The sequence below is a fragment of the Corvus kubaryi genome, unplaced genomic scaffold (assembly GCF_017639235.1).
Source record: "Corvus kubaryi isolate FWS band 111438036 unplaced genomic scaffold, C.kubaryi_AGA036_p1.0 129, whole genome shotgun sequence".
Lineage (NCBI taxonomy): Eukaryota > Metazoa > Chordata > Aves > Passeriformes > Corvidae > Corvus > Corvus kubaryi.
Window position 1 is genome coordinate 353248 of NW_024580664.1, and position 15480 is coordinate 368727.

A 15480-nucleotide genomic window follows, 5' to 3' on the forward strand; every position below is an offset into this window, starting at 1 on the left:
TTAAATAGTGGGGGCGCAGAGGCGGCCGCCGCGGGCGGCTCGGGGCGCCGGGAGAGCCTCCATGGCGCGGTGCAGCTCCCGGGGCGGCGGCACCACCACCACCACCACCACCACCATCATCAGCGGCAGAGGCGGTGCGGCGCTGTTGTGACAGCGGCGGGGACTGGCTTTCCTCTAGCCCCGCTCCCGAGCTGGGGCTCCGCGCCGGCGTCCCGGGGGCGCGGCAGCGGCGCTCACAGAGAGGGGCCGTGGCGGCGGCAGCGGCGGCCGGGGGCAGCCGGCGTGTCACCGTCTCTATGATGAAATTCAAGCCGAACCAGACGCGGACGTACGACCGGGAGGGCTACAAGAAGCGGGCGGCGTGCCTGTGCTTCCGCAGCGAGCGGGAGGACGAGGTGAGCCCGCAGAGCCAGGGCGCACGTGGGGCGGGGGGCGCCGCGCCCGGCCCGGCCGAGGTTCCCGTCCCGCCGCCCCGCGCTGGCCCCGCCGCTGCCGCGTCCCTTTGTCTGGGCGCGGGCGCCTCCCGGGGGACAGCCCAGCGCGCACAGGCTCCCGCCACGCTGAGAGCGGGCAGGGGCGGCACGGCGGGGCTGCGCGGGTTCCTGCCGGCCGGAGCTGGCGGCGGGCGGCCCCCGGGCTGTGCCGGTCCGAGCCGTGCCGGGGGGGTGGGCGGGCGCGCCTCTCGCCCACCATCTTGGGGCGGCGGGGTGCGCGCCCACGTGCGCGGCGCCGCCTTTGTGCGCGGCCCCGGCGCCCCTCGGCAGGGAGAGGAGGGAGGGGGAGAGTCCGCTCTTAAGGGGGGGGTGGTAGGGGCCGGGACACCGACTGGAACTCCAGGGTTATCTTCTATGTGCCCGCAACACGCGGAAAACCGGTTAATGGATAATGGCGCGTGGAGGGCAGGGCTGGTGTGTCACCCTGAAGGCGAACCTCCTGCCCCGCTGGGGTGCCATAAAAAAAAGCCTGTACTTGGAACACCTGGTTTTCCCACGGAGAGAGGAAAATGGGGCTTAGCAATGTTTTGTGAAGGAGCTCGGGAGCGGGAGAGTTGCTGCTGTGGCTTTGGTTGTAGCGGGTAGCGCTCACCCGGGATTTTATGTTGCAGCAGAGTCGGGAGGTGGCAACAAAGTTGTCCCATGTTCCGAGCCAAGGTCAATGGCACTGCCCGTTATCTGGGAACCCGGCTGATGGTTTCATTGCACAATGCGTTTATAGATGGTTTCGGGCTGGAAGCATACCCTTCTGCAATTTCTGTTTTCATTTTCCTGTTTAGTAGCCATGAAATAACTATGCAGGTTAGGGTTTGGGGGGTTCTTCCTGCCTTTATCTATATGCTGGAAGATGCTGGTGCCCTCCCCTAACTGCCAATACAGCGAATGTCTTCCTTAAACATCTCCTGGGTTATATAATGCAGTGGGAAGAGGCCTGATCAAAAAATACAGACACTTGGGATTATGCAAAAAAAAATATTTCCTACGTGGTATAAATATATCCTTGGGACCATGCTGATGAGTTTTTCCCAGTATTATAAGGGAGAAAGGCACCCAGCAGGATTCTTGCAAAGTCTTGCTATGAGTTACAGCTTTTCTTTGGTCTCTGACACTCCAGTGTACTTCACCATTTATGTGACTTTAATATTTATTTTTGGATGCTTCTCCAGCTCAGACTTGTTTGGAGATCAAACACCTGAGCCACTGTTACAGCTTTTTGCACCAGTTGTAGTTGGAAATTCATGGTTATGGTCACCTTTGTCGGTGACTTCCATTCATTCTTCATTTCCTGATGCAACTTCTTGTCATTCTCTTTCAATTGTGCATCCAAATGAGATCACTGACTGCTTCAGAATATTCTTTGTGTGTAATAACATCCTTTGAGGCTGATAGTAGCAGCTTTGCTAGACTGTATTAGAAGAGTGGGTACTGACCGTCATTGCACTGGAGTCCTTTGTGGTATTCTGGATGGAGTACCTGTATTACTGGCATGAGGCTGAGCCTTGGCATGGTAGACATACCGTGGGTCTATGCAGGTAGACATTCTTGAGGATGAAGTGAATGGGATAACATCAGATCAGATTTAGGGCATAAATTATGTGTGTGGAAACAGTTAAAATTGCTTTCTGACAAGTTATTTCCAGGAAAGCAGTGCCAACAGCTTGAACTTGCTTAGGAGCTGTTCCCCAAGTGCCAGCTTCCTCTGTATTAGTACAGAACCTACTCCTTAGAAGTCTGATGCCTGACTGCTGTTTGTGATTAACTTCAATCACCAGCCATGTTCCCCAGATTGGGTGTCTGAGGATTGCTTCTATCGTCTTGAACACTGTTGTCCTGGTAGTTTGTGTTGGTCTACTCCATGTAAATGTCTTCAGTGTTTCCTTTCTAAGTCTCTAGAGACTGCACCATCAATTTTCAGCCAAGCTACATCTCCAGGGTGTTGAAGGGTAGGGTAACTTCTGCAGGGAAGGAGCACAAGGGTGGTACCTGGGTGGCTGGGAGAAGGGAACAGGAGACTCCTGTAGAAGTTATTGGGAGGTGGGGGTCGAAGGGAACCACGGGATAGAATAGTTTTCATAGTTATTTTGACTTACGGGATAAGCAGAGTTGCTTGACATGGGAGTAGAAAAAATAGAGCAGACAACTGAAAACAATTTTTAGCAATACATTTCTTTTTAGGAATCTTAAAAGCAAGAAATCCAAGTTTCAACTTTTTTTTTTTTTTTTTTTCTGGAGATACTGTCTGCAAGACTAAATAGCTCTTGTTCTACTTTTCATCTGATTAGGTTCTATCTGGAGGAATGAGTATCTACAGCAATCTTGTGATACAAATTGTAGAATTAACCTTTCTTTCCATTTCCATTCTGACTGTCCAAAAGGCTAGTCCCTAGCCTGTTATAGCTGAGCTTTAGCTGTTTTTCTTCCTTTCTTGCACTTAGCTTTCTAACATAGCTGTAGACAGCAGTCATTCTTTTCTTAGCATTTTTTAATGAACTTGAAGTCTTAACTCATCTTCTCTTAAAACCAGTTTTCTCTTTTGGTCGTCATGGTAGCTCTTACATCTTCAGTTTGGCAAACGTATTTTTTAATGTGGGTGACACTTGTGGTTGCTTTAGATGGGATCTTGCTGTGGTGTGCCAAAAGGTTACTAATACTTCTATAGCTATACCAGAAAAACCGTTGTAATAGGGCCCATCTCTGTTATGATTGTAAAGCTGGTGTGCAGTCTTCTTGTGTTTACTGGTGATATCTAAGTCTCTAAATTGTTGCCGCCCCATCAACTCTCAACTTGTACCAGAAATCCACTGTGGTGTTCTTACCTGAATGTGATCCTTCTTCTGCAACTTTGTGACGTCCCTTGTTGATATCATGACTTCTGGACACTATCTCTCGACTTAAAGACTTAGGCATTTTCAGTAACAGTTTTTTGCACCCGTCAACAAAAATTGGGCAAGTCACCAAAACATTTACTATCTCTATTGTTCATCTATCAAAATCTGCTCATTATGGCTTCCTGGTCCATTTTCTAACCATACTGCACTTCTTATGCTACCTCTGCACCCGTGTTGATGCCAATATTACAGCTGAGTTTCATGGGCAGTGAAGTAAGATGTCAATGGAAAAAGACTGGTCAAAGCCATCCCTTACATTCCATTACACATCTATTTATTTTATTATTATTACACAACTATTTACATTGGGTTTCAGTTTGCTTCCTTATTTCTTAATTTGAAACATAGGTGGGCTGTAGAATACTGCTGAGGCAAAATTCAGCCTAGTGGTTCCGGCATACAGTTTGAAATACAGACACCGAACTCCTCCTTTCCAGCTACAGCACCCTGTCCAATTAGACTTACTGCTGGACTTGCCAGTCCTTGCTGCCAGACTTAAAATTGTTGAGTCAGTTCTCTTGAGTGTTACAGGCTTCAAACTGGGCTTTCCTGTAGTCCTGCAACCTGTCTCAAAGCTTCTGATTTGAGAGCTGATATTTGAGCTGAAAACGCGTACCTGAGATGACTGATCAGCTCACCACTGTGAAAATCCGTGTTTCTTCAAGTGCCTCTGCACAGAACAATTTAGTGCTCTATAGTCCATTTTGGTTTAGGTTTTGTCTCCTTCATGCTGTCATAGTGTATGATTTAAAAAGAAAAATACCCTGGAGGAAGCCCAAATAGCCAAGTAATGTGCCCAGTAGCTTTGGGGTTTTTTAGTGTTAAAGGAGGTGGTCTCTTAGACTACGGTCATTAAAGTGTTGCCTGTTTTAGTCTCAGTGCTGTCATTTGGGCTGAAGAGAGAGCAAAATGGCTGGATATGCACTTAAGTGCTGGTTCCTTTTGTTCTTTAAGAAAATAAACCAGCCATCGCAGAGACTGTCTGCCCTTCGAAAGAAAAAACACGTCCTGGAAATGAAGCAGGAGAAATACTATGAAAAAGTGAAACAAGGCTATGTGGGTGTGCAGTGCGAGGGGGGTGCAGTCTTTTTGCTTTGAACAAACAAGAAGCTGTTAGGTGTGTGCAAAAAGCTGATGGTATTCAGCAGGCAGGGAAGGGCTGGCAGATTTGTGTATGAGGAAATGCAAGTTTCTCTTGAGCAACTAGGAGTGGATGGCAGCTTTAGAATAAGCCTGCAGGAGAGCCCCCCTTGGTGCTGTGGGGACCGACTGCTTCCACAGGTTGGAATTGTTTATGCATTCAGTGTTCTGCAAACAGTAGTTTTATGTTAAAATCCTCCTGTCTTAGGGTCTGGGCAGAGGGTAAGCAAGGAAATTATTACTTTTCAATGCCGAGAACAAGGCATGCCTTTAAATCAGCAAGAGCAAATAGTAATAAACATAATTTTTGTAGCAATTTGAGTAACTGAAATAATTTTAAAACCTAATTTAATTTTTTTCCATCAACTACATCTTACTTAAAAACAACTGCTCATTTATTTGTATATCTTCAATATAAACTTTGCGTGCATCCTAATTACTTTGGCATCTGTAACACTGCTTTATGTAATCAAGTATGGTACTGAAAGCCCTACTTTAGTGTTCAGCCAGCAGTTAGTTGCTAGTGGCAGACCTAAAATAGTTTCATATGCAAAAAAAGTCTTCAAGCTTTTCAATTTTTAATTTTGCCTTCATTGTTTGGCCTTGTACAGGAGACGAAAACAGATGGGAAGGGTTTTCTTTTAATATTGAGACAGTAGTGAGGAAAAAAAAGTTACACACAGGAAATGTAGATTTCCCCCCTCTGTAGCAGGGTGTATACTTGCATGGCAACTATTACCTCTTATTCTTGAGTTTTAAAATTATAGGCTCCTAGCATTATAGCTCCTTTTTGGTCTGATTTAATAATTTTATTTATTGTCTTATATAATGTCAGATTAAGTGTGGGTTTGTCTTCTTATGGTGGTCACAGTTTCATCATTTTAAAAAATAGTGTTCCTCAGTTTTGTACAGCTGTTGCTTCATATTAGCAATGGTTTTATTAAAGGATAAAGTAAAATGTTACTTTTATGTGCATTTGTCTAAATAGCCTGAAAACCAGAAAGACCTTTTGTAATGCAACCTGATCCATAAAACCAGGGCCCAGAAGTATCACCTGGCTACCCTGGCAAAATGGGATGTTCGAGGAATTATTGTAAATAAACTTGCACTGTCATGAAAGATGTTCCATACTTGACGTGGAATTTTTTATTTGGTTTCTTTATCCTTCAGTGTAGAGCTCTCAGGTGTACACACACAAATAATGTGTGCTTTCAAATAAGTTGGGGTATGACCATGGCACCGTATTTAAGGCTGGCTTGGTCTCCATAGTGGTATGGGTTACCCACCTTGCATTTTGATTGTTTGATAGAATATAGGCATATTTTAAATGCCAGAGAATACACATTTCACAATGCACTTCACACTGTGGCTTTTACTTTTTCTGTCTCATGTCCCTACCCTGCTACTGGACAGGAAGAGTAATTAACATAGGATAATTGCTGCCTTAGCTTTTCCTCAGCATTTCCTTGACATTTGGACATTAACAGCCAGGTTGGATGAGCTATCTAGTCTAGTGAAAGGTGTTCCTGCCTGTGTCAGGGGGGCTGGAACTGATAATATTTAAAGGTCCTTTCCACCCCAAACCGTTCTAAGAATCTATGATCTGCTTCCTGTAGGAAGGGGTATAGCTTGAAAAATCAAGGCCTATAAACAGCTTCCAAAATGGCTCTTTATGATGCATCTACAGAGGCAGTGTCAGCTTATAGTGTATCCCTGCAGGCTCATATGGGGTTAAAGCTTGTGTTGATGTTAACAAAAATTGAATGTTGGGTTGCTGTGGTAGGATTTGTCAGGTAACTGACTTTGGACACAAGGCACCTTGTGTTCATTGCTTCCACAGAAAAGCAGCTTTTGGCAGGCATTGCATATGCACCTTGTTTTCATGTAGGAATCTTTTTTGACAAATTGCAACTACTTGCAAACCATGGAAGCCTGCAGGTTTAGTGAGGCTGTGGGAATTCCACTGTCCACCATGGCAGAAAGCTTCAGTCTTCATTTATAAGTCTTCAGATACTGAAATCAGTTAATCATGAGGTGTTTTTATTTTGAAACCTCAATTATTTTTTTTTCCATACCTATGGTATTACTTGTCTGTGCCATATGGATATGTTTTATGGGGTGGATAGTTGCTCAAAGTGGGCTGAGGGGAGAAGGAAATATGGCTGTACCTGTCTAACATCAGGCTAAGGTGTCCTGTAACAAAACACTTTTTGTCCTGTTTCAAAGATGCTATCTTTTTGAACTAGTTATATTTATGTTTAGATGCTTGAAAAAAATACCCTTTTAGCTTACTTGCACCATCCTAAGTTTACTTAGAGGACTTAAACTGGTGGCAAAGTTTCTATTTGAATTGCTTCAGTTAACTCAGTGGTGCTCAAAACTTCCAAGTTACTGTGAAATAGCAGAGTGGCAGACTTCAGAAATATATTAATATCATAGCTATATATATATATATGCACCTATATACACATATGCATTCTTATGTCTAGCTAGGGTTTGTAGACATTTTTTCTTAAGCATCTTTTGTAGATATGTGAGTTCACAGACCATAGGTTGATGTGTATTTTTTCCAGTCTTTTTTGTAGAACTCTTGAAAAGCTTACTTTAATTCCGTGGCTTTTGGACTTACTGCTTAAGCACTTGGGTGAAAGCAGTGCTACAAATGTAAATACTTTAAAACAAATTTTTGTCTTCAAAGACATATCTCAAAGACAGAAAAGGCTAAAAGGTAACTGGTACTTGTCAAGAAATAACCTTGTCAAATCTTTACCTGCAGCTGAACAGCTCTCAAAGACTTGGAGCTCTTGTTTCTGACAAGTGCTTGGAAGCTGATCCCTTAGTCAAACAGATTATGTTGCTGAGTAACCAGTAAAGCCCAGTTCTCCTGCTCAAGATTAGGTTGTGGTTTCAAGTTAAAAAGAAATGGGCAGCAATATGAATTTAGCTCTTCCCCTGCTACATTGTGGTTTCTCCCTTGGTCTGCATTAGCAAGCATGAGGGAAGAATTCTGTAAAGTGGATTGGGGAACTGGCCCAGTGTGAGAAGTAAAACTTTTTATAGGCACTGGTGGGAACTTTGTTTGTTTGCAGGTCTGGCGGTTTTTTTCAGGTAGGAATCTCCTTTTGCAAGATCTGCACCCTTCACCGCACTGTGAGACCTGTCACATCTGATTCTCCAAAGCATGCTAAAGCTTAGGGGGACATCTAATGCTACAGGTGACTTGAGTGTTTCTTTATGTGAGGAAATATGTTCTGACTGGCATGCCATAGTAGTGCAGTGCTGTTCTGTTCCTGATATGAACACTTTAGCCAAAGAACAAAATGAAGGATTTTAAATAGCCAGAGGAAGGTACTCAAATTCTGTATTGCTATAACATGTTAGCCAAATATTTGAATTTAATGTGAAATAAAATTTATAAAATAATATAGCTTTAATTGCAAGTCAAAAGCAAAACTTCTTCTGAAAAAGGCTGATGTTTCTCTACTTATTGCCATATAGCCTTAAAGTCAGAAGGTCTCAAAGGAAAAATAATTTCCAGTTCTAATTTTGAAGCATTATAAAATTATATCCATGTCTCTTTATCATTCATCTTCAGAATGGGGGTAAAGTTGCACTGACTTATGGCCAAGTGCTGTTTTGCTGCTTTGAAAAGTGATCTTTAAGTAAAGTTGGGAGGACATTTCAGACTTTAATATATTGTGTAGATAGAACACAGTTTTCTGGGATGCATCCAAGATTTGTGCTCAAATTAATGTGCATTAGGATTAATGTACTGCTAGTTAGTCATTCCTCTGCTGTTGTGCTAGCTCCTGTTCAGTGAGGCTAAATCAGCTTTTTAACCTCTGTCATAGCTGGGGACTGTTTTTCAGTCTGTTGTCTTTAAAGTACTTTGCTAGAGGCTCTTGAATCGGTATAGGCTCATCTGAAATTGGAGGTTGCGGTGGTGCCTTTCTGCTCCAGTTTGCGCAGCACTGCCCCTTGAAGGGCTGTGTCCTGGTGGGTGTTGTGTGTGCAGGCTGGACACTGAGCTCTAATGGGGAATCTACTTTTCAGCCAAATCAGCTTCCTGAACTCATAATCCCAGTGTTAGGGGGAAAGTAAAGGTCTTGCAGCCTTGACTTTAATAAGCTCTTAAGTTGCTGTCAAGTCTGATCCTAAGGTCTTTTTACTACTTTACAATAACTTTGTGCATGTTACTTCTCCCTGTTTAAAAAATAAAGTAATTTTGAAAATTACTGCAGTAACAAATGATGACTATAAGCAATCACTCTACTGAGAATCTTTTCAGGAAGGCAAATATTCCTTACTAAATGCTGCCTGTGTAGCATTGCTATGGCAAGTTTTAAAGCTGCATTTTCCAACCGTCTGGAGTCCAAAAAAAGGCAATGGCATTCTAGGACAAGGATACCACATTAGCCTATAGGGGAACTGAGAAACTGTTTCAGAACTACGAAAATGAGGCAGTGATTCTTAAAATAGAAAAAAAAAGTGTTAGATAAAAGAAATCTCTTGAATACATTACCAGGCTGACATATGCTCTCCAAGATGTGTGCTTTTGCCTAAAAATTTATACAGTTAATTTTGCAAATATGATCCAGTGTTTGTAAGAGGCGATTTTCTTTGCTTCTCAGTTGTGTTCCTCTGTTGCAGTATTGAAAGTTGTTCCCTAGTGCTTTTAAGGAAGCTCCTGAGCTGAAAACAATTGGAGGTTGGAAGTGTTACGGGATAGTAAAACATTCAGTGCTTGTACTCTTCCCTGAGCATCTGTTTGACTGGTTTTAAACAAATCATAGGGCTTGACTGACCCTCTTGCCTGTATTAGGATTAAAACTTTTCTGACTCTTTCAGGTGTTTGTAACTTTAGGAGACCAAGCATGTAGGCTGAGTTTCCATATTGAGTGTGCTAAATTAGATTATATTAACCTCCATCAGAGTGGATCCTGTCTTTTTCCTCAGAGTAGGCTTGGATGTTTTATCCTCTTAATGTTTCTGATGCCTGTGAAAATATGGATTACATCTAACAGCATTTGACACTGCTTTGTACCTGAGAGATACCTTTTAATGCCTTAATGATCTCTTCTATAATCTGACCAGTTTAAATTTTCTGAAATTATTTGTGTGTACTGACTTTTGTAGAGTTTGGGAGCACAGTCCTTTGTCTTCCATGCAGCTGAGCAGCACACCTGCTATGTGGTGTTTTTTGCAGCTGAGTCACCCATGCTTTGTGGTCTTTTGGGAGTGAGGAGTTGATTCCTTTCCTGTTGGGCATTACTCCTTTTACCTGCCAGCATTGCTGTAAAGAAAGGCAGACTTGAATCAGGTAATTCAAATGTCAAGTTGGACATAGCTACTGGAGTAGTGGGAGCAATGAGAAGGGAGAAAATGGGGTGTGCAGTGGGGAAGACAGGAATAGATGGGATTAGGCTGGGAATACAGAACTTAGACATCTAATGACAAGTAATTATTGTGGAATTGGAATGGTACATTTTCAGCTGTAAGTTTTTCCTTCAAGTTGGGGATGACTTTGTTTGGAACTCTACCGACTCCAGCGGGGGGGGGGGGGGGTTGTTCTGTCTAGCTAATTTAAACTTTACCCTTGCTTTTTTATGTAAATAGGTTTTTATTTTGGTAAACTATAATACCCTTCAGTTAAGAAAGATAAAAAGTAATGATATTTTATATCAATTTAAACCATTTTCTACCTGTCTAGTGCTTAATTTGAAAAAAAAAAGTCAAGAGGAATAGCTTGTGGTTATAATTTGTATTACTCTGAGCTGTTGCCATTTTGGTCTTCTGGAATACACGGCTACTAACTGTTTCAGAAGTGTTTTTGACTTGAGAACGCTGAAGAGGCCAAAACTTTGGCATGTTTAGAAATTTTCAGTTGTTTGTCTGCAGGCTTAACATTTATAGTGACCAAGTCCCATGATGCCACCTGCCCTGTAATAACCTCTTTGGTTAACCATATCATGGGTATGTGTATTGATAGGTGCTTATTACAAGTAGGCTGGCTAGCAGTTTCTCCTCCTCATACACTCAAAGGTCATTGCTATTCCTGGACTTGAATGTGAGGTGAAACTTGGCTGGTAATGCTTAATGGAAGAATTTTTCTTTTGTTTCCTCTTAGCTGAATTTTACAGCTTTACTTCTTCACTTGGCAGCATTATGGAAAGTTGTGTCTTTACCTTAGTCTTTTGGAGTAAGATAAACCTAGCAGTATAACTAGACAAGCAGATTTCACTGCAATACTCTGTATATTTTTTGAACAAGAGTTATCAACAGTAAGTCTTAGAGACATGGGAAAGGCAGTGATCATTAGCAAGTAATACAGCTCAGGATATCTTAGTCCTTTTTCTGCATTTAGGGATAGAGGACACAGACTTCTTTGCATGGGAAGTACTTTTGCTTTTTTTCTTCTGAGCCTAATGGGGTTATGATGTACAATTTGGTGTGCATAAGCCAGAAAAAGTACAGGTGTGTCAGATTCTGCAGTCTTTTTTTTTTTTTTACCAGTAGACTATTGTAATCTGCTTGACCATGAGCCTCCTCAGAAAAGACTGGATTTCCAGGCAATCTATATCATGTCTCTCCTAGTTTGACTATCTTCTATTAAGAGAAGATGAATTGCTGCATTTTTGCTGCTGATTTTTGGACCTCTCTTGGCATGTGAGTGCAATGTCAGCCAACCACAGCTTTTTGGTGTCCTCATAGTTAAATCACATTTATATTTACAGCCTGGTCATTTAGGTACTGAAGGATGTATCTTCTGGCCACTTACAGATGGAAACACCTGAAAACTACATGGAATGAAAAACAACATACAAAAAACAAAAACATGGAAGACTGCTTGATACTATGATTGAAAAAATCTGTGGAATGCTTTTCAGCCTTACTACACAATCCTGCAACTGCTAGCTGTCAGCTCTTGTTGCTTGTTGAATCTGATTAACACCAAGCATGATTTTGGTAGCATTACCCCAGGATGGATGCCTCATGTCCTAGTGGCTTCATATGTTAATGGATAAAAAAAATTGAGCATCTGAGGATCTCAGGGATATATCTTAGTGTGATTCCTTGGATTCAGACTGTAAAAGCAGTGAGATCACAGGAGAATAAAGCACAGAGGGAAAGACATTTGAGAAAATGCCTCTGTTCCAGGGTTAGTGGGGGTTTGGATAGTTGCTAAAATGAATTCCTGGGCTGTAATGCTTGGGAGTTTATTGTATGCATGGCTGTAAAGCCTATCTACAAGAGTCGTATTTTAATGTTGATTACTTGCTAGATGTATTTGCTTCTGCTTTTAAAAAGGGTAATTTAAAGCTAATAGATGTACAAGCCCAGCTTGATAGTCTATTGATCAGATTAGTGATAGTCAACTACTATATATAAAGGCATAAAAAGTTCCTGGCTTTACACTACACTGCCAGAATGAGCAACCTGATTTATCCCATATTAGTAATTAAGATTTTTATGTTTAGCCTTAACTAAGCAATGAATGCTGATTTAAAATTGTTGTACCAAGCTGGGAATGATTTAATGTGATATAATCATCCTTTTGTTCATTATTGTTGCTAGCTTTCACATGACTGGATTGAGTGCTAGTTTCATCAGCAGAAAATGTTTAATGCTTATATTTGAAATATCAGAAGTGAATTCATAACTTGATTTTTACAACTGCTCTTTAAGCACTGCTTACACAGTGGTTCTTTGTAGTGATATAGGTGCTCCACCTAAGTGTTGAAAAACAGTTTCTAACATTACTTTCAGTAGAGCTGTGTACACTCTGTGAATCTTTTGTTAATGTCAAAGGATCCTAGGAAACCAAAACCTTTGGCTGTAAAGATCAAGTTGAGATGCATTTGTGTTTAACCTTGTTGCTTTTGCTGAATATTTCTAGGTTTTTAGATAGCTGAGTGAAATACTTGAGTTGACTGAAAACATGAACATTTAGATCAGGTGCTAAGAATGCTTCTCTATGTAGTGATGTCTCTGTATTCCTTACTTAGCATAGGAAGAAACTTGGGGGAAATAGTCCTACTCTAAAGGATTCTCCACTGTACTAATCTTGACTGTACATAAGATAAACATTACAAGACAGTATCTGTCAGATAAGGCTCTTCCAGGTGCACATCAGTATGCACAAGTATTGTTGCATTCACAAAGTATGCAGTCTGAATGACACTCTCAGTTCCTGTAGGTGAACCTACAACCTATTTCCATGAGTGGCAAAGGGATACAGTATAAGTGGTAATCATTTCACTGGTGCTGTCATCAGAGAGTCATTTTCCTACTTAACCCAACAGGGGGTAAGTCTGAAGTCCATAAAGGTGAGGGCTGGGACTGTCACTTCAGTTGTCTGGCACCAGTTGTAACTATAACCTTTAGACTTGAGGTTCTTGTTCTAGTCTTTTAATTGCTTTTCAAAATTTGACCGCTGACCCTGCCCTTTTACTCCCCATAGTTGTCCTTTGACTTCGGGGTAGGGTTTATGTAAGTAATGCCTATAGGAGGAAGCCTTTTACTACACAAATGACTGGGTACGTCTTAGTAACTGGGACATGTCTCGAATATAAGTTAAACTGCTTATTTCCAAGTGGTCCTGAATCAAGGTCTTCCTTTCATAAACTTCTACTGCAAAATTACTCCAAATACAAGGCATCCTAGTTTGTTGGACAGGTAGCTAAAATCTTCTCTGCTCTGAATATTACGAAAGGCAGGTCCTATAGACAGGGGGTTTTAAATTGGTGTCTATCAATGACAGAACCAGGCTAGAGTCAAATTAAGTGAAATCAAAGTGTCTTGGGAAAAAAATGTTAAATTTAGAAGTCAAATTCAATGTGTTGTGCTTTTTGCTCTTACGTAAAATGTTTAAAAGAAACCAAATTGGACAAGGGCCAGTGAAGTACTCTCCCTGTATTTTAGTTATGCAATACTGTAAGCATGTCATGCTAACATAACACTTCAGTAACTAATAAGTTTGTTTCTGACTAAAAATTAGAAATATTTTCAAAAGTCTATTTTTAGCCAGAAGAATTAGTTTAACTTCTATGTGATGAAAATGTCTTAATTTTCATACTTAGCCATCTATATGATTTGAAGACTTAGTACTGGAAAATATTGTTACTAGATTTTTGTTGTAAGCTTTCATTCCTGTGCACATTTTTCTGTGTTTCCCACATTGTGTCTAAGCATCCAATGAAAGCATTTGTACAAAGGGATTCTAATGACATTGTCTTGACTTAGCTGTATAAAACAGACTGGATGTTAACTATTTCACTCTTTTCAACTCCTGCTTGCCTGTTATGTTTTGTCTCTAAAGTCTATAATCCATCTGGCTAGGTGAATAAGTGCATTGCTGAAAAAGCAGATTGCAGTGAGATTCCTGACTTGTGAGCTGTATTTAACAGTCACTTGCAATTATTTATAGGTGCTGTTGGTAAGCAGTAGCCGATATCCAGATCAGTGGATTGTACCAGGTGGAGGAATGGAACCAGAAGAAGAGCCAGGGGGAGCAGCCGTGAGAGAGGTGTATGAAGAGGTAACAAAACCAAAACAAACAAAAAATCCAGCTGATCTTTGCTGCTGTTATCTTCAGATGGGAGCCAAGAAGGAAGAGGGGACTACCTCCTTTATCCAGTATTTCACTGAGACCTTTGTGGTTATGAAATTCAAAGAACTGCAGTTCTGTGTGTTAGAATTGGGGTATAGTGTGGTGAGGTGAACTAATTAACTTAGCTTCTTCACAGCACTCTCTCACTTCATAGCTAAATTTCTGTCTGCCTTTATAAACAAGTACTGGAAGTAGAACTGTGACTTTATGCCAAATGACATATTGTAGTGTAACATTTCTGTGTTTGTGCAGAAAATGTTTGACTTGCAGCTCTTCTAGAACAGAGAGAAGGTAAACTAACCATTAACTTGTAGCTCTAAGAACTAGAAATAAACAGACCTTTGAGGACATTCCAAACTAAACAGATTAGAAACTGATCTATCTGAGCAGTTGAGAATTCATACATTTAAGGCTGCTTATCTATAAAGACAGCACCATGGTTATAGTCTCCTTTTCTATCTCTGTTCCTATGCCTAGGCAAAACAGAGCTTTAAGTCATGATGAATTCATGCAGTTTGCCTATACTACAATACTTAAATTTCAAACTCAGAATTCCGAATTCAGAATTCATTTGCTATTTATTTTTCTTGGGAAAATATGTCAAAAATATTAAGTGTTACTTTAATATCTAACAGCCATGTCTAAGCCAAATAAAACTGCAAGAAAAAAAAAAATCAGAATATCACACTTTTAAATAGAAGGTATAAGGTTTTTCATGTAGTGGATGCATTCTGGTGAGTGAACTAGAGAATTTCTGCTAGACTTAAACAGTTTTCTCACGCCATTTTGCAATTCACAAAACACACTGATATTGTTGCTGATTAGTATGTGGAATGATTTTTTTTTTTCCTATTAGCTATGCTATTTGGCGGTGTATCTCGCTTACCTGTAGGACTGGTTCTGTTGTGGTGTTGTGGCTTCAGAACTTGATGTAGATGTGACTTGCACCAAACAGTGCCTGCTGTTCAGTGTCAAAATGAGATCTGTGAACTGTGATTCAGTGACCCTTCTCCCATTTTACTTGGGGAACAGACTGCCTCACTATTCGCTGCTCTCAGCAACCTTCCTGCAGCAAGGTTCAAGCATAAATAAGCCTCACTGAATCAAAGTTATTCCATACTGTGTTCAGTTTTGCTGGAGGAGCCCATTTTGACTTACACAAAACATACTTAGCCCCAGGGTGCAGTCCATTTGGAAGGAGCAAAGAGTTCGGATTCTAGGAATGAGTCAGCAAAGATTTAGGCTTCCAAGCAGTAGTAACACCCCTAGGGAAAGTCTTGTCTTCCCACTGTCATGAGTTCATGGGTAGGATTAAAAAGCACAGTCCTCTGCTCAATATTCTTAGGAA

The 15480-nt window shown here is 41.2% G+C and overlaps 1 protein-coding gene across 3 annotated transcripts in view; it reads left to right on the forward strand.

Moving 5' to 3' along the window:
• Positions 1-6: 6 nt before the first annotated feature.
• NUDT4 (nudix hydrolase 4) overlaps positions 7-15480 on the forward strand; it is a 28066-nt gene continuing 12592 nt past the window's right edge. For all 3 annotated transcript variants that reach the window (XM_042025457.1, XM_042025475.1, XM_042025468.1), the window contains exons 1-2: positions 7-395; positions 13950-14060. In XM_042025457.1, coding sequence (XP_041881391.1) covers positions 297-395; positions 13950-14060 — 210 coding nt within the window. In that variant the 5' untranslated portion in view covers positions 7-296. The remainder of the gene's footprint in view (positions 396-13949; positions 14061-15480) is intronic.